Source organism: Drosophila gunungcola (genome assembly GCF_025200985.1).
Source record: "Drosophila gunungcola strain Sukarami chromosome 3L unlocalized genomic scaffold, Dgunungcola_SK_2 000005F, whole genome shotgun sequence".
Classification (NCBI taxonomy): Eukaryota; Metazoa; Arthropoda; class Insecta; order Diptera; family Drosophilidae; genus Drosophila; species Drosophila gunungcola.
This window is the reverse complement of record NW_026453180.1, coordinates 1,827,851-1,851,147: the sequence shown is the minus strand read 5'-3', so window position 1 is coordinate 1,851,147 and position 23,297 is coordinate 1,827,851. Positions and strand designations below refer to the sequence as shown.

The following is a 23,297-nucleotide window of genomic DNA, read 5'->3' as shown; positions in this document are numbered from 1 at the left end:
AATTTAATAGCCACAATTAAAAGTTTATTACTTTCTATACAACCAGTTCTTGAAGATAATTTCTTTAAATAAAATTTATAAGTACAATAAATATATTATTTCTCAGTGCACTTAAAATCCTGGTCAAAAGTCATCTCTTTCCAAGACGTCGCACCGCATCTCACTCAGAAAAACCCCAAAAGTCGGAAATACTAAGGAAGATATAAAACGGCGTCAAGTTCACTTAACTAGAACCACCAGCGACGATAAAAAGCGAGAAAATAAAGTGAAGTCAACAAGAGAAGTAACCCAAAGTACAGGTGACTCAGCATAAAAGCGAAAGAAGAAAAAATCACCCAACACCAATCGGGCCAATTACATGCTGACCAGAAGGAAAATATTCAACAGAGGAGAAACTCACCTCGACTGCGGTTTCTTTTAGCCAATTGCCAAATTTCTGTTACCTTATAGTAAATCTAAACAGCGGCGAGGATTGCGGCATTTTGGGTACGAGCATAGTACGAGTATAGTACGAGTATCTCACAAATACAAAACTGAACGATCGGCTCAGTTTAAAAAGCGCTCGTACTTAGTCGGCGATCGCTGCCGACGTCGACGTCGAAGTCTTGGGGTTTTAAACAAAAACGTCTTGCCCAGACGACGGTCCATTCATGCGAGTTTTTCATTCCGACGCGTCAACTTAAAACGACACATGCTCTCGCCAGCGGGCGCGATCGTCAGTAAATGCGGCTAAATAAGTTCACACAATTCGACGAGTGTCTGTGCGAAGGATAATGCGAAAAATCGATCATTAAACAACTAAAAAGAAAAAAGAAAACAAAAACAAAACCTCTCCTAATTGGCACAAAATCAATTAGTTTGCGGCACTGAATATGCAAAAAGTTTACTTTTGACCCAGAAAAACCAATCGAGATTTTCCCAAAAACACTAACTTTGGATTAGCCGTGCAGCCTCTGAGAATATTAGAAACGTAAGTGTCAAACGGGGCGTACGAGTTATGTTCGTGGGGGCGTATGTGCAGCAAGCTGTGCCCAATAAATTAATAAATATTAAGTGCGATCTCATTAATTATATTTCCCTTGACAAGTGAGGAATTTTTATTAATGTGCTTCTGTTAAAGGTTTCGCGGATTGACTGTGATATTTTCATTAAGTGATAATAAATATATGGTCTGCAATTTATATTCTTTAACTGATTTTAAAATGTAAACTACAAAGCTGTGAAGTTTTAATTTTTTTTTATTCGTTGTTGTTATTAATAAGTGCGTCACATAAAATATACCATTTGAATTTTTAAGATCTCCCTGAGTGGATTGAGGAATCCCTTAATAAACATTAAATATATTTATTTAATCCAAGTTTGATTTCTCTTTAATCACGAAACTAACTTTAAGATAAATTCGTTCAACTTGAAATTCAAATACTTGTTCTTTCATCGATTAATTTAAATCTTTGTAGTTTTATTATTTGAGCATTGTAATTTGTTTATTGAGTATTTACGATTTTTATAAATCAAATTAAAATAAAAAACTAATTGTATTATAATAATTCTAAAGAAATTTATTTGCAATCAAAAAAATAATGCTAATATAAATAAGAAATTTAGAATATATATTATAAATTGCAATTATATGTTAATTTTTAACATTTAATTTCATTTAAGTTATTATCACTATCAACAAGTAACTTAAAATCAATAAGCAATTAAAGTCCTATTTGTATTATCATTTAATTATGAACTTATCAATTTAATCAGCGAAATGCACTTACATAAATTAAATAGACGCGCCACGGCACCTTTTTTAATCGAAATACGGGTCAATGTGCGCATTTAATTGGATTATATACATTAACGGAGCTGTCAAAAATATCATTTTATTCGCCAGACGAGAGCAAATCAATTACGCTGATTGCAAACTCGCCGGACAGCAGACTCAGCCTTATCAATACGAGCTGTCAAAAAATCTATACTAATCGAAAAAGCCCTTGCCCAACAAAACTCTTAGATTGTTTGTTTTAATTTATAAACAGTTTTGTGATTTTTTTCCCCTCCTATTTTGGCTCATTTTTGCAGTCTGCAATTAAGTGTAAACATTTTGCAAGTTATGCAAAATAACGGCAATGTGGTTATGAGCGGTCATTTCTCGTGTGTTTGTCTCTTGGCCAAATGCATATTTTTGGAGTCTGTCTTATTTCAGTTGCTGGGAGATTTCGCAAGTATGCAACCGCAGACACGTACCAAAAACCCCAAAATGCTACATTTTGCCCACCTCTGATTAAGTTTGACCCAAATGCACGACGAGTTCAGGTCAATGTTAAGGTGTAATTGAAAGAGAAACAAAGGTAAGGTCACCCAAGTCTGTGTTATTCCCTTAAACGGAAATAGAGATATATCTTTCTAGTTTATCTGTCAAATATCGCTATTGATTATTGACAAATCCCCGTTTTTTATGAGTTTCTATGCCATTTGCGCAGATCTTGCAAAATACTGTTTATGACCCCAGTGACAGCTAAATAGAAACGCTTGAGAGGAAATAAAAGTAATAAAAATTGAGACATTTTTGTGTAAAATGGTGTAAAATTTAGGGGTCAGCGCAAACATTTTACGTAGAATTGAAAATGCTTAATAAACGGGGGAGCTTTGAAGGTCGGTCGGGTGGTAAGATGACCCAAAACCAAACTCTTAGTGACGACATTTATCGAAAGTTTGGAGCTTAAAGTTATTGGAAATTGTTTTGGTTTGTAACTTATGTTTTCTTACAAATTAAGAATATTTGGTCAAGTAATTATATTATAATATTTACAAAGTTATGCGTATATTTAGTATGGCTTACAAAGTGGCTGTCTTAAGACTATTAAAAGTTAAACAGTTTACTGAAAACACTGCACATTTTTTAAACATTTAATAATCTTAAACAGCAACTTTGTGAACCCTACGAAATACACACATAACTTTGTATAACTACCTGACCAAATATTCTTAATTTTTATAACCTTTTTCTAAGAAAAAAGCTCATTTAACAATTATTAATTTATTTTTTTAATACAAATATAAGCGCTTTTTTGTAACCTCAATAATGAGAATCAGTACTTATTTGGTTTTCGTATTTATACATAGAAAAAATTAAAGTAGAAAACTTAATTTTTACAATTTTTAATTTTATTTATTTGATTATTATTAAATAGACTAATCATGTTTTTGTTTATGGTTTCAAATTTAATTTTTCAATTTAATTTGATTTGTTTTTTAATATATATACAAAAAAAAACATTCCTTTCTTTTCTGTTGCTTTCAGTAAATTTTTGACTAGCCAGGTCTTAAACGATTTTAATGACACCTTTTTTAATGGATTTCTTTAAGCCATAAATATATAAATTTGCTTTAAAATATTGAATACTTTATTTATCACCATTTTTTAAGTTTTATAGCTTAATCAAAAATATTGTTCTATGGTTCCGATGGCCTTAATAAATTATACAGTTTTAATGATCAGACTGATATGTTGTTTTAATGGATATATCATATCATATATAAATTATTGAGTATAAACCAGCAGTTGGTTTTATTATTTTTGCGCAACTTAAAAATCTTACAACATGGGAATCCAGGTCTTGCACGTTTACCCCTTCTCTTGTAGTCCTATTTAATCACGCCACCTTTTCGTTTAGCCCAAATCGGTTTCACTTTCAAGTGAACCGCAGACAACAATTTAGGCGAAATTTCCAACGCTGTCTGCACCTTCTACAGCATTTAGTTGGGACAGCCAGCTAGTCACTCATCTCACCCATCCAACCCATCCATCCATCCATTTGTCCGCCCACCAATTGGCCAGACTTAAACGTGGACACAGAAGTTGTCTTAAATTAAGCGCAAGCGAAAGAAAAAAAACCTTTAAGAGCAATAGACGTCACACAAAAGACTGCTTTTGTTGCGTTACTTTGGCGTTTTCCTAACCGTTAAATTGAAATATTGACACAAGTTTTGTAGCATTTTTTTTTTTTGTATTTTCTGATTCATTTGGTAGAGCTTGCCCGAGGCAGACTCACTTGCTAATAACGCGAACATACAATATCTGGCAGATAGATAGGTTTACATAATGAACGGGCCATGCTCTTTAATAACCCACCGATTGGACCCCCCTGATAAGGCCGAGAAATTGGCAAATTGCCATTTGGCGGCTTAAAGTGCGAGAAAGCCATCAATCGCTAATTTTTGGCCGCAGGCGAGACAAGCGAATCAGCTAACTATATATATAAAGCTTATATAGTGACTTAGGTCAGGATTGAAGTTGCCGGCCCACACAAGCACACATACTCGTTTACGACCTTGCCGGCATTATTATTTCACTGACAACCAGATCAGACCCTTCTCAAAAAACCAGCGAAATTGATTCATGACTTGGGCTATTTAAAAAGCCAGCTCGAAAAGGGCTTTTTTGATTTAATCGAAATTCTCGGGCGTAATTGGAGCATTTCGCGAATGGTTATGCCAAAATAAAAGACCATAAAAATGTTCCCAAAAATACACAGCGGGAGAGTGTGTACGTATATAAGTTACAACACTCCACGCAGCAGCTGCTGCTGTTGCTGAGTATTGGAAAATATTTGCCAATAATTTTTTGCTGGCCGGCAACGCTTCAGTGATTGGCCACGGTTTCAGCCAAGTCTGCCACTCAGCCGGGGGAACTGCAACTGCGTCCAGACTCCATGACGTTCACAACAATCTTGTTAATGTTTTTGCCGCTCTCAGCTTTAACTGAACGCGTGTCAAATGCCGACGAGGCAACTAATCAAGTGATTTTAAAGATGAGAGCTCAATTAGGGCATCTGAATTGAAACAGCAATTGTTGAACTACTAAAAAATAGGCTTTTAAGGGGGTTTTAACTGAGAACATATAAAAATAAATGCAATAAATTTTAATTAGAATAAAATCACACATTCTGTACTAAATAACGCATTTGGTAAATGACAAAGTTCAAATTTAGTAAATGAAACAAAAAATAACAATGATGGCGTTTTTTTTATTAGAAATAAAAAATTTCCCTGATTACAAGAATTATTTGACTGAGTAGATACCCAATTAATTTACATAAAGATAAAAATAGTTTAAATTATCTGGGGTTGGTAAAAATTACTAAGTAATAAAAGCAATACATTGTTTTTTTTTTCATTTAACATGTTAAAGCCTTAAAACAATAATGACTTAGTCTTTATTATGAGTATAAAATTAAATTCGAACAAGCATTATTTACACCTTATCTGTTAACCTCCAAGAATTTAACTTTCAAAGCTACCACATCCTAAATGTCAAGTTCGTTGCCCAAGTCTTTCGTTTTAGTTGTTACTTTTTTACTTTCCACACACAAATTGCAGCATTTTTTCAATTTCCGAAACAATAATTATTATAACATGAAGTTTAATGTTAATGTTGAGTTACTTAATGCCATTTTAAATTGTTTACAACGCTTCTGTTGCCGTCGTAGCTGTTGTTGTTGTTGTACCATTTATAGAATGATTTGTTGCGCTTGGCCTAGCTAGGTGAGCTATGAATGTATACATGTAAGTATACTCATCGCTTTCCCTCTCGATGCGTTTGTGCCTTAATTGAGCTGAACAAAACGATGGCATAATAAGAGTCGAAGTTGGAATAGACTCCCCGGCAAGGAAAATTTGGCGCTACCAAGCGGAAAACTCTCACACGGAATGTTAAATTTAGATAAATTGGAATAAAATATTAAACTATCAATGTTTTCTTAATTATAATAAGACCATTCTACAATTGCCTTAACCAAATATTCAGAAAAAATACTTATAAATAATTAAAAAAAATAATTTGCTTCCAAAGTTGCAATGTATATAGTATTTTTTTATTTTTATTTTTGGAAGATCAGTCATTAAATCAACGTAAGTTAAGTTTAAGCAAAAAAAAAACCAAAGAAACTTTACATAGCCTTTAAAAACAATCAAAACAAGGGCTTTAAAAAAAAGTAATATTAAAAGAAGAAATACAAATACAGCATACACCTTGTAGAAGAAATAAAATTAACTTTTTTTAGCCGTTTAAAAATAATCAAAAATGTAATGATAATAATTAGAGTTCCACGAACACTTTGAAGTTTTTCTTCCCGTGCATTAATCCGTTATGCTGCTGAGAGGCATGGCCAAATAAATGCCCCATGCCCCATGTGTAGGCTGCAATTAGAGCTAAATGAGAGAGCACTTCTGGTTGGAGCTTCGAGACTTCCGTAAAGATTTTTATGTTTATCTCAATGTCAACAGCGGGAAAGATGAACGAACCCTTTCGCATCTGAAATCGAACAGAAAGAGGCAACCCACAGTTTCAATAATTGCATACAATTTGCCAATCAACGCGTTCCCAACGATGCCAATTATGAAATGCCAGGCCCTTGCCCATTTGCTCGCCCTTTTTTTTTTATTTTTTTGGTGGGCGCAGCCTTTTGGCCATGGCTTATGAAGCCATTCAAGTGGAGGAAAAGGAAGCGCTTCAAAAAATTGATATTTTATATATGTAATAACAACGCAGGAAGAAGAGAAGAAAAAAAAAAGGAATAATGACCATAAAATTATAAAGCGTTGGCTGCCAAAAATTAAGCAGAAATTTATTAAAAATGCATAAAACAGGCCGCAATCTCGCACTCCAGCCAAACTGGATCTTTGTCTGCAGCTGGATCTGTTGCATTGTGAATGCGCGAAAGAGAAAAGTGGCGCGTGACCTTCGCACTACTGAGCAAAAAGTCTACACCACACCAGCCAACCTGAAACCGAAGCTGTGTGAAATTATTAAATCAGCAGCAGCCACAACTGCACTGCCAAGAAACCAAAACAAACAAGTGCAGAGGAGACAGCCAGCCACTCCAGCTGGTGGCTACTGTTTGGCAAGAGGCAACATCGCCGAATGAGTCAAGGAAGGCAGCGAACTTGAGATACACTCGACGTTAGCTACAATGTTTGGTAATATTTGCTTACAACTCAACTCCAAAAAACAAAGGACTAAATTGAAAATTACTTAACAATAAAGTTACAAATTTAAAAGTAGCATTTCTGAAAAAAACGAACTAATTTATTTCTTTAAACTTTTTTTTATAATCATTTTTACGTACAATTTTCTGCAATTGCATATATTTATTTTAAACTTTTTATTTTATATTGTTAAATATTTTGTAAATCTATTATCAAAATAAAATACTTTCTAATAAAACATTCTAAAAAAGCATTTAGAAAACTATTTATCACTTACAACTTAGTTGATTTATAAGTTCCTTAAAAAATCAGTGAAAACGAATCCATACAATGACTTATTTTGGTCACTGGTTATCCCAGCATCCCCAATAGCCAGTTTGCTTAATTTTATTTTACCCATTTAAAGTTCATGAAGCTATAGCTAAATGTGTGTTTGCCCAAATTGATATCCTCCCAGTGAATTTATCACCATACCTCATGCAGACGCCAAAGAAGGCGCAGCTCTTGACTCACAAGCTTTGAAATGCCGCGAGCAGCAGCAGCAGCATTAGCAGCAACATTTTCCGAGCGCAACATCAACAGCAGCAACATGGACAGCAGCAACTTGCAACAGGTGCAAGCGGGAAGGTAATTTTTCGGCAAAATGCCAACGAGCGCTTTGCTGGCCAAGCAACCTACTTCTGCCACCATTTTTGCTGCCTGCAGACTGCAGACTGCAAACTGCAAAACTGCAAACTGCAAACTGCAAACTGCAATTGAAAGTGAGGCTGAGAGCAACATATAGCCATGGAATCGGGTTGGGTATCGTACTCGTCGTCAGCTGTTAGAAAGCTTCAAGCTGGCTGCGAGCTGGACATGGTGCTGGTGCTCCATGGTGGCATGTGGCAGTTGCAACACATCTAGCCAGTTGCCATATACCACCTCTGGTCGGGGATCTATATGGCTATTATAAAACCGTATTTAGGTCAATCAAATTTCGCATTTGGCATTTTGTAATTTCTTTACGCAAATGCTTGTGCTATTTTTTAATGATTTTCTAACCGAGCCAAGCCAATCCAGTCAAGAGCCCAGGGTATCTTACTGCATGCTGGTGTCTCATTTTCGTATTACATAATGTGCCGAAAGAAGCCAGGTGACCACGCCGTGGCCAATAAGCACAAATTATGAAGAAAACGTGTTTCACTTTTATTTATTTTTCCCTGCTCTCTGACTTTTACCACTTTATTTTTTTCTGCGGGGACTTCTTAATGGATTGCCGATGGCTGTTGAGGCGTGAACTGTGGCAAAAGAGTGTATGTGTGCAACAAGGGGTTAATGGTGGAGGAGTGTCGCGAAATGATAAATAATAGCCACTTCCGACTGCTGAACGCTGAACTTCGAATGAAGTCGTTATCCAGAACTTATAGTGTCGTTCGTTTCCGCATCCTTTCCCTTTGAAATGCCCTTGGGATGTTGGCAAATTATATGCGGCCTTAAGTATTTTATGCTCATTAAGCGTACAGCTAAATATTTGCCCTGGCAAAATGGCACAAATTAAGGCAACGTCTCTTGGCCCAAAGCAGTTTACAATCTGGCTGCAATTAAAAGAGATACGCAAAAAGAAGCAAGACAAAGTACAAAATATAAATGTCATTAATTGGGTTTAAATATTTTGGTTTTTTTTGTTTTCTTTATTTTTTTCGGTTTTGTATCCAACTTTACACAACTTTGTTCATGAAGCAAAATCGCTCAATTGTGACAGGAGTTTAACTAACATTTCAGTTATGTCAGAAGTCAATTAAATATAATTTGCCCTCACTTGAGATGCGGCTTAAACGAAAATCTTGGCAAATGACCAAATGAGTTATGAGCTCACAGTTGGAGCGGCAAAAACAGAGTTGAGAGTGGAGAGTCCATTTCAAACATAAGTCCAGATATGCAAAGTTCGTTGCCTTAGTCATTTGTTTTGCTTTTTGAATTGAGCATGCAAAGCATTTGCGCTTTAAAATGCCGTTTGTCGCAGCCCTTAAACTTGATTGTTGATCACGTGCATTGACTTGAGTTCGATTCCGCTTTGACTGAGTCTGAGATCTTCACGTTTTCCATAGTTTACATTTTAGTTTTTTATTTAATGGCATTTACTAGTATTTTTCTAATAAACAAAATAATTATAAGAGGTTAACGAGGCTCATAAAAAGTAATTAGTAGAACTCTTTTATGACTTTATGAACAAGTTCTGTAAATATAAAACATTTAACATATATTTAAAGCACTATTCTAAATTCAAACGAATCATTAAGCTTACGTTATTAAATGTTTACTAGACAAGGTATTATAGTTAACAACAAATGTGTTCTATTTTGAATTTTTTTAAAATAAAGCAACGAACATTTCTGTAAATCCAAGCCATATAAATTAAATTGTAATTGGTCAATGTACTAATTATTTAAATCAAATTAATTCTTTGTTGGATTTAATATAAATGTTACGAATTACAATAATTAATAAGTGCTAATTGCAAAACTGAACATGATCTGATTTCAGTTGATTTGTAACTATAATTGAGCACGTTTATTGAGCTTGAGTTTGATTCCGCTTTGCCTAATTAATTCGCCAAGCTCCCAATAATATCTTCACGTTTTTCTGGACCCACTGATAAATTCCATTTTATTTGCTGCATTTTCAATTAGTAGGCAAATGAAACTGTGTCGGTGGCCGGTGACCAATTAGCATATTATCTGTGGCTTAAGGTAACGACCTGACGACTTGCCTGGGTTCCCCGGCACTCACGTACCGAGTGACAAATGTATTTACGCCATTGAGCATTTATCAGCCACCGGGCTAATAAAACATGTATTATTATACTGTTGAAACTGAATTTATGGCACGATTCATTGCGGTTTTGTGTAGGTCCGCTTAGTATTGCAGCTAATCACAGCCAAATCTTTGGTAGGAGTATGCCAAGGCTGAGCCAGGTTCTAGAAATACTTCTTCGCATCTCCAGCTGCTTAGAAAAACGACCCCAGGAAGTACTTAATTTTTTATTACTTTCCATAAATATGTTGTTGTCCCCGTTGTTGCCGTTGAACTAATCACCTCAAACGCTTTTATTGCTAACTATCTCCGATATAGACTTGAATTATGGGCTTGGAAAAACATTACCTGCGATATGGACGCACCGCTAGAGATCACCTCCTTGACTGGGCCACCTGTGGGCGTGGTCGACGGCAGCAACAACAACAGCAGCAGCAACAACATCAACATCAGCAACTGCAGCAGCATCCACAGCAGCAACAGCAGCCTCAACAACAACACACACAGCCATCACAGGGGTCAACTGCCACGGGTCGGAGGTCACGCCCCCATGTGACCCATAGAGGAACGCCACTCTCCATGCTGATATCAAATGGAGTTAGGATTAGCAATAGTAAGTACAGCAAACTTAATTATACCGCTAAATATGCCAGTCATCCATCCGAGTGGAATATTTCTAATGAATCTAGAATAATGAGGTACAAACAAGACGTATTTAAAAGCAAGAGCAGCAACAACAATTAGTAGATAAATTTTAGCATGAAGCAAACATCAATGGGATTTACGGAAAATTTCTGAATAACCAGAAAATATATTTAATGAGTTCACTACTGGATACGATTGATTTATTGCATAAAATATAGTATTGCACAGTATCTAGTACCTTAAAGAAATTAACTGCATCTATTTTGTTTCGAAAATATCTCCAGAAATTTAGCATTTGAACTAGAATGTTATATTATATATTAGATATAAGATATTAAATAAAAAATAAATACTAAGAGGGACAAATTATTTATTTCTATTAATTTGGTTTTGCGGTTCTTTTACCAATTTATTCATTTAAAAACCTAAATTTTGCAAATTCCAATACAAACTCTATTTTTAATTTGCAAAATTAAATTTTTGGCCAAACGTCTCTAAAAGGAAACGCCTTGACTGACAGCTCTTCAAGTTCTTATCACCTTTGTAAATCAACAAGAAAACTGAATTAAAGAAAAATTTTATTAAATGCTCAATTAGCTAACTAAAAGTCAATATCAACTGCCAAATTGGCCGGAGGCTTGTTAAGTTGGCTGAAAGTAAAGCCAAAACCCATACCAAAACACCAGATTGACAGCTTGAAAAATACCACAAAATGTTGTATACAAAACTGGTCATCCAAGAACTGCAACCGAAAAATTGAAAAAAACGAGTATTTGGTCAAAAGGAAAAACTAAAGGTAAAAAAAAACAAAAAATACAAAACAATTTAGAGTCCAAAACAGCTAAACTAAGCAGAAAACTAAGTAGCGCAGATGTAAATCAAGGAAACACACAGACAACACGAACACAAAATACGAAAATCAAACAGAGACTGTAGCGTTCTTTGCAATGGCCGACATTGCGTATACGCCGAATGGGCCAAGCTAGTCGAAGGCAGCCAAGTGTGCAAACAGCCAACAGCCAGTAAGCCAACTAGTAGGCTGGCAAACAGTAACCATGGCCAAGAACATTCGCCAGAGAGGGACGGCAGCTAACTGAACTTGGCTTAGACTTAGACTAACTCCGTTTGTTTACGTTTTTCGCTTTTCTCTATTTTCTGGCCTCAGTTTCGGTTTCACTTCGGTTTTTTGAGGCATTTTCTTGATTTTCGATTGTCGCTTTTATAGAATTATATTTTAAGCGCTTTGCACTTGACTATTGGCCTGGCTTTTAGTGCCATGTTGGCCAAGTGCCTTGCTATTGGACTTCTAGGGGATGCTGGTTGGCCAGGGGCAATTATGGGTACTTCTGTGAGACGTGACGATCGCAGAAGGATTGTCAATTGTTTGGCTTTTAAGACCAAAACAGTAAAATTTTTAATTGGCATATATATACTGGTAATTTGAGATAAACCTTGGGTATTTTGTTAAGGAAGCTAGCTGATGTTTGTTACTCTTAAATTTTTCACCACTACTTGAGCAATTCTACCATAATGCAATGCCCGAACATTACAAACAGCAGCAGTCTAAAAACAAGCAGCATTAAAAACAGCAAAATTCGCAATTGAAACCTCTGCGGCCAGCACCACTACCACTAGCCACTGTTAACTGCCAAATACTCGTACTAACGATGACCAATACCAGCAAATAGCAACGAGCTTATTCAAAGCAAATATGAAAATATTGCCAAATCAATGGACAAGACTTTGAGTGCGGGGAAGGAGGCTAAATGGCTACACAGAAAAAATATATTATAGTATTTCCACATTAAAACCTAGGCAAAAAGTTTGAATTTTATTTTATAATATGTATATAATTTTTTTCTACCTATGTAATATTCCAAAATTTCCCTATTTCAATGCTTCGAATAACCCAACATATTTTTAACCCCACAAATATTTCTTTCGGTACAACTTACCAAACGGTGAATGAGTGCCGAAAAAGTGAGTGAACGAGTGGGTTCCGAGTGGACTAAAGGGGTCAGTGATAGCGACAGTGAGTGGATTGGCCAGTGGCAAAGCGAAATCAAGTAGCCGCCATGGATGCCGCAGATCGAGAGAGTGAGCATAAATTAACACATGCAGTTTGCCTTTTGGCCAATTCTATGACTAAAGTGGAGGCTCTAGACTTGGTTGGTGGGGTTTTTGGCCATTTGTTTGGCCGGCTCAAACAACAAAAGGCGCGGTGGTTGTCGAGATGCAGTGGCTCAAGTGGCTCAGCTCGCGAAGAAGAGTTCCCGAACTGCAGCGGACAATTTGGCAACATCACCTCAACAGCTCATGTCTGCCAGTGTGCTTTGCGATTATATAACCAGATGCTGGCATTAAGACCTGGCCAAGATCGTGCCTCGGCTTTGGTTACTCTGCGTCGGAATTTTTAAGACGTTGACACAGAATTCAGCCAACCAGAAGTCCAAGTAAATATTAAGTGAGCTGTTTGGGAAACGCATAAATATTTAGAAAGAATATTAAATCTTTTTAAATTGGTTACTTTGTTCTGACAAGCTATATATATATTATATATAAATTTTTTTTATTTTAGGTAAAATAATTATAATTTTATTATTTTATTTCTAATGTTTCTATTATAAAAATTTAATAACTAGCTTAAATAAAAACAAAACTAAGTTAAGTAAGATCAAACAGTTCATTTGTATCAGTAACAAACTAAATATTGCCCTAATTATCACAAATATGAAGAAGCTTTAACACATAAAATAAATGAATAAATTTAGAAGTGATCTAAGAATTTACAACCATGATTATTTATTATATAAAATGTATCACTTGCCGCTATAATAATTCAATCTCTTGAGGGCCTTATATTACAAGCTATAAAGGGGATTTTTAAAACATGTTCCAATCTAGCTGAATAAATCTAAATAGGGCCATCAATTATAGCCCGTTCAGATCTTCGCTGACTCAGCCGCATAAAAACCCAGTTGACTTTCCATAATGGGTTTCTCCCCAGGATTTCCGTTACGAGCCTTTGCAAATTTTTCCCTTTCATCTCGGGGCAAACTTTCTAGATCCAGTTCCTAACCTTCGGCTCCTCTTAATATACCCTCTTCCCAGGTCCTTATCCACACCGAAAATCAGTTGTAAATGCTTTAATTAAGGGCCGAAATGCGATAACTTAAATGCAAAATTGCCGCGAAGGCACGTCTCGGTGGTGGCAAGAAACTGGTTTTTGTGGGACATGCCCATAGCCATTGCCCTTTGTTTTCGGTTTCGGTATCGTTTTTGGTTTTGGCTAATTGGGCAGTGGCACTAAGGGATCGCATACGTAGTACTCCAGATCTGTGGATCACGAGATGCAAATTGTAGCGCGTACGAGGAAGTGATCTGGGTCCATTATTTGCTTAAACAAAAGTGTTTACATGGCCATTAAGATTGTGGGAGGGGCAGCCGGATCAGGTCTTGGATTATTATTATTATTACTATTATTATCATCGTAGTACGGCACGTTCTTAAGCGAAATCTCAGCTCGATTGTCTCGGACATTGCAACTGTTTAGCTCTATTGTTAATGGATACAGTATTGTTTTTTACTGGGGGACTAGAAACTGTCTATTGAAATGGTATATGACCAGCACGCTTTGTTGCTTTTCTGTTGTTGGCCAAGAGCTGCGAAGCAGCTGCAGCTTTTTTTTTTTCATCCGGTAATTGTGAGCGTTAATTTTAACAGGCAATTGGGAAATTTACGTTTATTCTTTTTCGTCTGTTTTTCATTTTTGGGGCCAAGCTTGAACCGAAAAACTAAAGAAAAGCAAGGTTGGATAGACCTCCCAGCCAACAAATGTATCACTTAAGCCTCCCAGCCAAATATTTCTGACCATTTAAATTGTTTCACTTAAAACAGTTTCAAAGTCTACGCCAATTGCATTGCTCTAAAGTTTTTCTCGCTTCTCGTTGATTGGGGTCTTAACTCATTTTTTTTTAATTCGAATTTTTGTGCGTGGTTTTCAGTTAGCTGTCGAGTCTAGAAGCTCGGAAATATGAATATCGCGTGCTCAGCTGTAATTCTCAAAAGAAACGAGCATATGACACCAGTGGCCAAATCCAATTAAAGCAGGGGCGTTAGAAAAGGGGGTGCCATATTTAATTGTTTTTTTTAATAAGTAAGCATTTTTTTTTAAAGACCAATAACTTTTTGGAGTGTCTTGATTAGCATAAGATAATGCTTTTAGATCAAACAGGACCCATTTTAAATATAATATTTACCACATAAACTAGAATGTTTTAATATCAAACCAACCAATTTTACTAAGATATTCAAATTAAAATGTTTGACTCTAAGGCCAGATATTTATTTTGACTTTTCCATATCTGTGTAGATTTCTTTCAAAAAATTATTATTAATAGAATCAAAGTTTTTACTATTTTATTTTGGTTTTTCAAGCAAAACTTGTTTATCTTTTTCTACAGTATTTTTTATAAGACCCATGTGACCGCCCCTGCTTTTCTTGTAACTCAAAACTTCAACGCCCGTATGAGCAGGTAAACGCAAAAAAAAAAACAGCCAAAAAAAAAATAGCAAAAAAACAAAAATATCAAAGTATGTAAGTAGCCACAACAGTGCTTACTCTGGGATCAGCATAATTGTCAACAGTCGTCGTTCGCTGACGTATCAATAGTGTGCCAAATGTTAAGTGACCATATCGCTACGACTATATAGATATATTACTGTATGGCTATATAGCTTCCCATCTCCCTCTTAAACCCGATTTGCAATCGCCGTTCGATTGCAGTAACATTATGGCGTAGGAAAACTGAACAACCGAATAAAGCCTTCCGTTGAGACGCTGTCTTCCCTTGACCTTGAGCTCCGAAATGTTATGTGCCTCATTTTATGACACTTGTTGTCGTTTTCTTTTTTTTTCTTTAAGCTTTTTTCTTCACTCTTTCCTTAATTTTTTTGCGTAACTTTCTCTCGGACAGAGTTTATGGTCGTCGGGCTCTTCAGGGTCAGTGGAACACGATAAAGAAGCCGCCTGAAGCCTGAACTTTGCCTGCCAAAAAATAATACAATGCACATACAATCCGGCTATATTTTGACAGCAATTATCGCTCCCAGTTTCAATTCGGATTTAATGAATTCCAAGATGATTTATGGCAGTCACAATGTAGATTGCTGTCCCTTTTTATTGTACCCTAACAATAAAATAAGGCTTAATAGGAAAGTATTTGCACTTTGAACAAATAAAAATGATTTATAGTTAACAGATGAATAACTAATTTAAATACTTAAGATCTCTACAGTTTAAAAAGTCAGCACTTAGCTCGTTAACAATATAATAATAATAAATAAAGAATTAAATTTGTACATATAGTGATTCACCGACCTAAATTGTTTGTCACTTTAAAATAACTTATTTATTTAGTAACGTTTTTTAAATGAGTTTGTCATTTAGTTGATTGATTTTCTAAGTAGTGTATTTAAAGATTCGCTTTTCCCAGCTGACTTCCTTCCTTTTTTACTTATTATTCGACCTTATCGCTGACGTCGCAGTTTTTGACTTAGTGACCTGCCAGAAATCGAAGCAGCGCCAACGAAATGCATTTATAAGATAATAAATAATAAATAAAATTGAAATTTATGTTGTTTCAAAACGCGCTTCACCTTGCACTTTTTCGGGCCACAGATACTTTTGGGCGAAACTTGATAGCGAAAACAGTATTTCTTGATCGGCGTGGCGATTCAGTTCGTTGACTGCACTGGGGCGCTCGATCGCCGCCTTCAAAAATACTCAGAACCCGTTGGCATTGTATGCCCATCATCATCATCATCATCATCATTAACATCATAATCATCAGCATCAGCGCATTTGTCAGCTGAGATTGAGATGCTGCTGGCCACGCCCACCGCCTCGAAATGCAAACAAGGTGATGTTGACGTTGTCCAATTTCCAATTTTCATGCTAAGTGCATGGGCCACTTAACATTGGATCGCTTGAGATTAAGTTTCAATTAGTGATAACAGTAGGGTCGTAAATTTTGGCAGCTGTCATACTGCGATAAGTCGGCCAAGATCGCGATTGACGCCTGACGATTGACTGCCCACGAGATGGCAAAAAAGCGAACCCAAAAGTGTTGACCGTTGTAATTGCATGTGACATCCGTGAAATTGCACCGTGAAATTCGCAAATAATTTTATTTTATTTACCTTGCGAAATCGCCTCAAAAAACTGGTATTAAAAAAGGATTATGAAAAGCTGAATTCAAGGGGGTAATTTACGTAATATTTCAGTCAACTAAAATGGGTTATAAAATTTTACAGTTTGGCTGCGCTTTCTAGGCTTAACTTTAAAGTTGGCAAACTATTATACTATGGTATGTTTTAAATAATTGCTTGAAAGTACAAAATGACCTATATCTTTTTTATTATCATTTAAATGTCTGCAATGTAATAAAATATCATAAATAATAATCTTTGTAAACTGACAAACAAATTGAATAGTAAATAAAAATGTCTGACTATTGAATTAAAAATTAGTACTAAATATTAAATTGCATGATTCAAAACACAAACTATTTTAATTAATTCAAAGGGGTTTAAAAGGGTTTAGGGTAAATAAAATTTTCTGGTATTAATAACAATTTCAAAAGTTTTCAAGTTAAAAATTTTAAAAAAATTTTTCCATGATTTCAAATTAACTAAAACTTGCAATGCATAATAATCAAAGGGAAATTTTTAAATTGTGTAAACAATTTTGAAATTACTACAATTTTGGTTACCAGTATATGTCAACCCACATTAATGTCTTTTAATTTTCTTTATTTTTCCAGATAGACTAGCTGTGATAATTATTGGGATAATTACTTTAATCTTAGGCATAATTTTATCGTCCATGCCCTGGCTGGATTACTTTATACTAAAGGTGAGTTTTCTCTAATAACTAATAAAAGTGGATTACACGTAATATAATCTTTCCCCCAGAACTTAAGGCTGTGGAATGATACATTAAGCTATCATTATTGGCAAAGGCCTGGTGTCATCCGACTGACCAAGCTCTACATATACAATGTGACCAATCCAGATGGCTTCCTACGAGGGGAAAAGCCCCATCTCCAAGAAGTCGGTCCTTTTGTCTACAGGTAAGCCAATATTTTAAGCCATAAATCTCGGCAATTGAAAAATTCGTTACGCCTTTTCTGACACCCAAGTTGCAAAAACCTTTTGTGCATAAACATGTGCATAGATAAATTTCCACGGTGGCTTTGGCACAGCACTCCAATTGGTCATGGTTTGCTGGGAAGTTGATGTCTTAATACCTGTAATTATTGTAGAATCGCAAGTGGCTAAAAGCAATGCAAGTGGCTAAATGTATTAGCTACGGAAGCGGTTAATGGTTAACTTATTGAACTTCTAGAAGGGATAATTAGCGGCTTAGAAAGTGATATCTGATTTATATTCATTGTATAAGGAAATTTAACTGCAAAGTTGGACTACTGTTTGCCTTAATAATAAGTTCTGAAATATAATTAAAGTTAAGAAGCTATTTTAAGCTTTTGCAAACTAGAACTTCCTGTACATTGTAGCTTAGAATTGCAAAATTATTTAATTTCATTTTGGTTTTAAGCACACATAAACATAATAGGTATGCAATAATTTTATGGAATTTCAACCGTTCATTGGCTTTATTAAATTGTACTTAAAATCACTTAATCAATGTTAGGCAATTAAAATCAATGCTTTCTTAAATTATACTCAATTTAGTTATATATTAATTAAAATTTGGTTATCAAAATGAAACAAAACAAATCGTGTTAATCATTTAATTAATATAGGCCTATCAATATCATATCAAACTAAGATAAAATCCACAGCAGTAAAATAAATATGTATTCCATAAATGTCTAATAAGTTATAAAATATTTCTTTGATTTAATTATACTATTATCTTAACAAATCCCCCAATATTTTTTAATTAATCACGTTTGGTTATAAAAATCAGATTAAACTAAGCTTGAATGCAAAGTGCAAACAATTGAATTATCTTTTCGGATTTTAACACCCAATCAAACTGGCCAACAGCCGTGAGCCGCCGTGCAATTAGTTGGCCAATTAAACCATGAGCTCACAGCTCGGAGCTCCGCTGATCGAGATTACAACATCTACAGTTTCGTGTATGTAATGCAATGCAATTTTTAATAACAGACCGCGATAGACCATGGTGAACCCGTTTAAATGAAGGATAACCCGAGGAGGTTCGGTTCAAAGTGATCAATCATTGTATCACCTTAAGTTTAGGAAGTTGTGTGCGGATATCTCATCTCATGTGATGATGAGAAGTTAAAATTGTATTTTTAATGACAAATCGAGGCCCAAAGTGCCCGTCATCCGCAGTTACTTTTTATGTTGGTTTCGACTCTTTTTCTTTTTTTGTTTCGCTTTGTAATTTCTCTGCCTCCAAATGAAACTGAACTTGACATTCAATTGCTTTGGCTTTTTGTTGTCCGCCCCTGACTTTGGACCACGAAATCGAGTTCGCAGCACGTGCCGATTAATGATAAGATATTTATTTCTCTTTCTCCGCTTTTACAGGGAAGACATGCAGAAGGTGAATGTCAAGTTTCACGAGAATAACTATACCGTGTCATATCAGCATAAGAAGATACTGCAATTTGTTCCTGAACTGAGTATTGATAAGGATACGCCCATAACCACGCCCAATATTCCATTGCTGGTGAGTCTTAAAACTAGAGCGGGAAAATAAAATAAAAAAATGGTTAATCTTTTTTCACCAAATGAAACCATGTAAATGTACAAATTTTTAAATAGAAAATAAAGATTTTTAAATTTTATTTAATCATTTTTTCTTAAATGGAAGACTAAAACGAATCATGAATTGTTTCCTAAATTCAATAATGGACAAAAAATGATAATCGAAATTTAAAATATCGATTCCATTTTTTAACAAAATAAATATCTATTAATGGTGTTACCATCTTAGATTTTTTAAGGTTTTAAGCTCAATAGATCTAATTATAAAAACTCTTATAATTAATAGACCCTCACCAGTCTCAGTCCGAAATTAGGATACCTCCTGTCGAAAACCATCTCCGTGGTGGTGACAGCTGCTCAGTTCAAACCCTTTATCAATGTGACTGCCGAGCAGTTGGCCTTTGGCTACGATGATGCCCTGGTGAGTTTGGCCCACAGGTTTTATCCGAAGCACATGAGACCCATGGAGAAGATGGGTCTGCTTCTAGGCCGAAATGGCACCCTCACGGAGGTATCCTCCGTGAAGACGGGCATGGATAGTATGGATCAGTTTGGCTACATAGACTCACTCAATGGAATGGACCATCTGCCGCATTGGAGCGAACCGCCTTGCACAAGTATAGCTGGATCGGAGGGATCCTTCTTTCCGCCGCGGGATCTTACCAAATCCGAGACGGTTCACATCTACGACAAGGACCTATGTAGGATTATCCCACTCAAATATGTGGAGAGCCTGGAGAAGGATGGCATAGCGGCGGATCTGTTTAGACTGCCCAATAATTCCTATGGAGATTCTGCCCACAATCCGGAGAACAAGTGCTACGATTCCAGCGACTACGAGCCAATTCAGGGTCTCCAAAATATCAGCCCTTGTCAATATGGCGCACCCGTTTACATATCCAATCCGCACTTCTTTGAATCCCACCCCGATCTTCTCAATTCTGTAGAGGGTCTGAAACCAGAACGTGAAAAGCACGAAACGTATTTCAAAATACAACCGGTGAGTTTCGGTTTCCTCATTACATATTTACATACATCTCAGGTTCTCAAAATATCCCGATTTGGCTACCTATATCTTAAACCTTTTGAATAAAATCAATAACGTTTCAATATACTTAAGATTAATATGGTATATTTTATGTCAAAATACTATACCACATTGTATCTTTAAAAAAAATCAAAACAACCAGTCATATATGGTCGTGATCTTTTATTTACGATAAGATAAAAACAAAATATATTAGTTATGAGTTCTTGACCCAAACGCCGTATAAACAAATTCATTTTGTTTAAAGGCTTACCTACTTATCTTTATTGTATCTGAGTGACGTACTTTCAGTTGTATTTTATGTGTGATGTTCTAAGATGTAAACATTCGTATAAAGTTAATTTAATTAGTTTGTGTATTGTTCCGCAAACGTATTATTCTATATTTTAATTTATTTTTACTTCTGAGATAAAATCAAAATATGTTTGGTATGAGCTGTAAGCCCAAAGACGATTTGAAAACTTATTTTAAAATGTTACCTACTTGAGCCTTATAATTTGTATACCTAAATGACGTACTTTGCTTCACTTTTAGAAACTTGGAGTACCGCTGGAGGGTCAAGTGCGGATACAGCTGAATCTAAAGGTGACGCGTGCCAAGGACGTTTATCCAGTGCGTGATTTTCGAGACTTTGTCTTTCCGGTCATGTGGCTGGAAGAGGTGAGTTGTCTAATTCCAGAGGGCACTCCTAGAACATCTTCATAAATCTAAATATTTTAGGGCATCTCCGAGCTGACACCCGCCATCAAGCGCTGGATTTATTTGGGCACAGTAATAGCACCGAGTGCCGTGCCCATAGGATCCTACTTGATGATATTAGGCGGGGCCTTTGCCATCATATTCAGCTTTGTGCGGGCCTACCAGAACTTTGTGTTTGCCCGCGATCCCACGCTGGAGATCCTCGAGATGGGCAGAAGGTCCTTGAGACGGGGAAGTAGCTTCATAGCCCATCAGCAGCACAGATTGTTGGTGCATCATAGGGATAGCTACTCGCTGCTGCGACATGGACCCATGGCCACCTGTTTGGGGGATATGGGCAATCAGGAGGATTCGCAACCCATTATCGATGGAAGCCTCACCGCAGGACTAAGTCTGGAGTCATAGTGGCAGATATAGAGATTTAACTAGATCCTTAAGTGTGTGAATGATCGAAAGTCTGACAGAGCGCATGTTTCCATAATATATTTGTACTTTTAGTTTCGTTCTGGCCAAAATCGTGGCATATACTTGACGTTCTTGCCACTGCATTAGCATTATCATTACTCAGTCTCCACATCGAACCAATCAATCATTATCAATCATCTTGCTGCTACCAACGCCAAAACGGGTTTGCTAGTACAACTTGTATCTTGTATAGTAGATAGACGTATGAATTTGTATACATTTTTTGTCCAAGGAATGCTACAAATAATTCACTAGTCAATGATTACAATGTGAAAAATGCAAGCACTCATTTCTAGTTTCGCTAGCCGTAACATTAAGTTAGTCTTAGCTATAAGCTTTATTTTATGTATTTGTTAAATAATGTTTAGGCTGAGGATGTACGAAATTTTGTAATATAAAAGTGAATTTGCAAATTTAATCATTTGGTTTTTCTTTTTAAAAATTATTTGAAGGTGCCATATACAGTCTTTGTATCACTGGTAAAAAATACGTAGTAAATCCAAATATTTATTACTCAATTTAATTATTTGTCGCTTTGATTTTAATCTATTGAGATATTTAGCTACTTAACATTTTTCATTTAACTATTTTCAGAATTCATTTATATATCTGAACTGAAATTTCAATTTTTTATTTTTACTATTCTATTTATCATTAGTAAAAATTTTAAAAATCTATTTTTTGGTTTTGCTTGACCTCTCGTATATCTTAAAAATCTTCTTTAGAACTCATAAATCCAAGCGCCAAGCATAAATCTGCTTGTTAACAGCAGATTTTTCAGAACAATTCCCGACTCTTATAAATCAAAGTAAATAAAAAACGCAGAGCTGTGGAAAAATGCTCTAGAAAATAAAAAGAGGCACTGGCTTTTCGTTTCCTTGAAGTTTTTGTTGATTGACGCACTTTTGACGTTTTCACAATTCCACACAGTCAAGCATTTTCCGCAATCAAACAACAGAAAAAAAAAAAAAACTGAAAATACACACACACACACGGGTCGTATGAGCAATAAATTATACACAAGTTCTAGAAAAGGGGCGATGGGGGTGGCTAGTTTAGACCACTTGGGCTGGGCTTTTGTTTCGGAAATAAAAAACAGGCACAAGAAATATGATGTTTTGCAATGTTGCTCTGAAGTCTAAAGGGAAAAACGAGGAAAAAGAGAAAACCCGAATCGAAAGAATGGAATATTATGGCAGGCAGGAGGCAAGCGGTACAAGTCGTAAGAAAAGCGTTTTCATTTCATTTGGCAAAAATGTTTATACAAAACCAATTTTACAATTTTCGATTCAATTTCTGTTGCTGACATTTCACTTAAACGAAAACCTTAAAGGCGCAATTCATTGCGCCTCCTTTGTACATTGAAAAAGGGGGTTTTTCCGTTCCCGCCATATCCCTCAGGAGGATTGTAGCGAAATGCTGCGGCAAAGGGCGTGGCCAGATATAATAATAACAGTTAATCTCCACGAATAAACCATGAAAAAGTTGTTATGCTCCTCTAATTTGCCTCAGCCACTTGGAAATCCATAAAATGGCGAGTGATAAACTAATATTCGCCGACAGCATATGCTGCCAAAAGCGTCATAAATGTAAGCCACACACATATCCACCCCCATAAATCCCCCCTCCCAAGTCCTAAAATATTCCCAATGAAATGGCCGCCAAACCTCAAGGACAACGAAAGTTAAAAATTCGTTTATGGCGCTCCATAAAATCGAATAAAAACAATTGGCACATCAAAATCCACACAGAAATACCCGAGATCTTCATTGCCATTTTGATGGTGTTGGCTTTTCCTATTGGGGGGCGGCCTGGAAAATGCGTCGGTACAATTGGAAAAATTCTGGCCATATGTTGCAGGCGGCAAAAAGATGGCAAAAGAAATGGCCCAAGTAAATAAAAA

The 23,297-nt window shown here is 35.8% G+C and overlaps 1 protein-coding gene across 2 annotated transcripts; it reads left to right on the top strand.

Annotated features, from left to right (window-relative positions):
* Positions 1 to 580: 580 nt before the first annotated feature.
* Positions 581 to 21,812, top strand: LOC128259261 (lysosome membrane protein 2). Of its 2 annotated transcripts, XM_052991551.1 has the most exons (8): positions 581 to 970; positions 10,093 to 10,387; positions 17,244 to 17,335; positions 17,395 to 17,552; positions 19,003 to 19,144; positions 19,469 to 20,182; positions 20,765 to 20,890; positions 20,951 to 21,812. In XM_052991551.1, exons 2-8 carry the CDS (start codon positions 10,102 to 10,104, stop codon positions 21,332 to 21,334), a joined length of 1,902 nt encoding a protein of 633 aa, XP_052847511.1. In that variant the 5' UTR covers positions 581 to 970; positions 10,093 to 10,101; the 3' UTR covers positions 21,335 to 21,812. The 2 variants fall into 2 exon arrangements, with proteins under 2 accessions (XP_052847511.1, XP_052847512.1); XM_052991552.1 differs by lacking the exons at positions 581 to 970; positions 10,093 to 10,387 and adding an exon at positions 16,171 to 16,340.
* Positions 21,813 to 23,297: the final 1,485 nt, after the last annotated feature.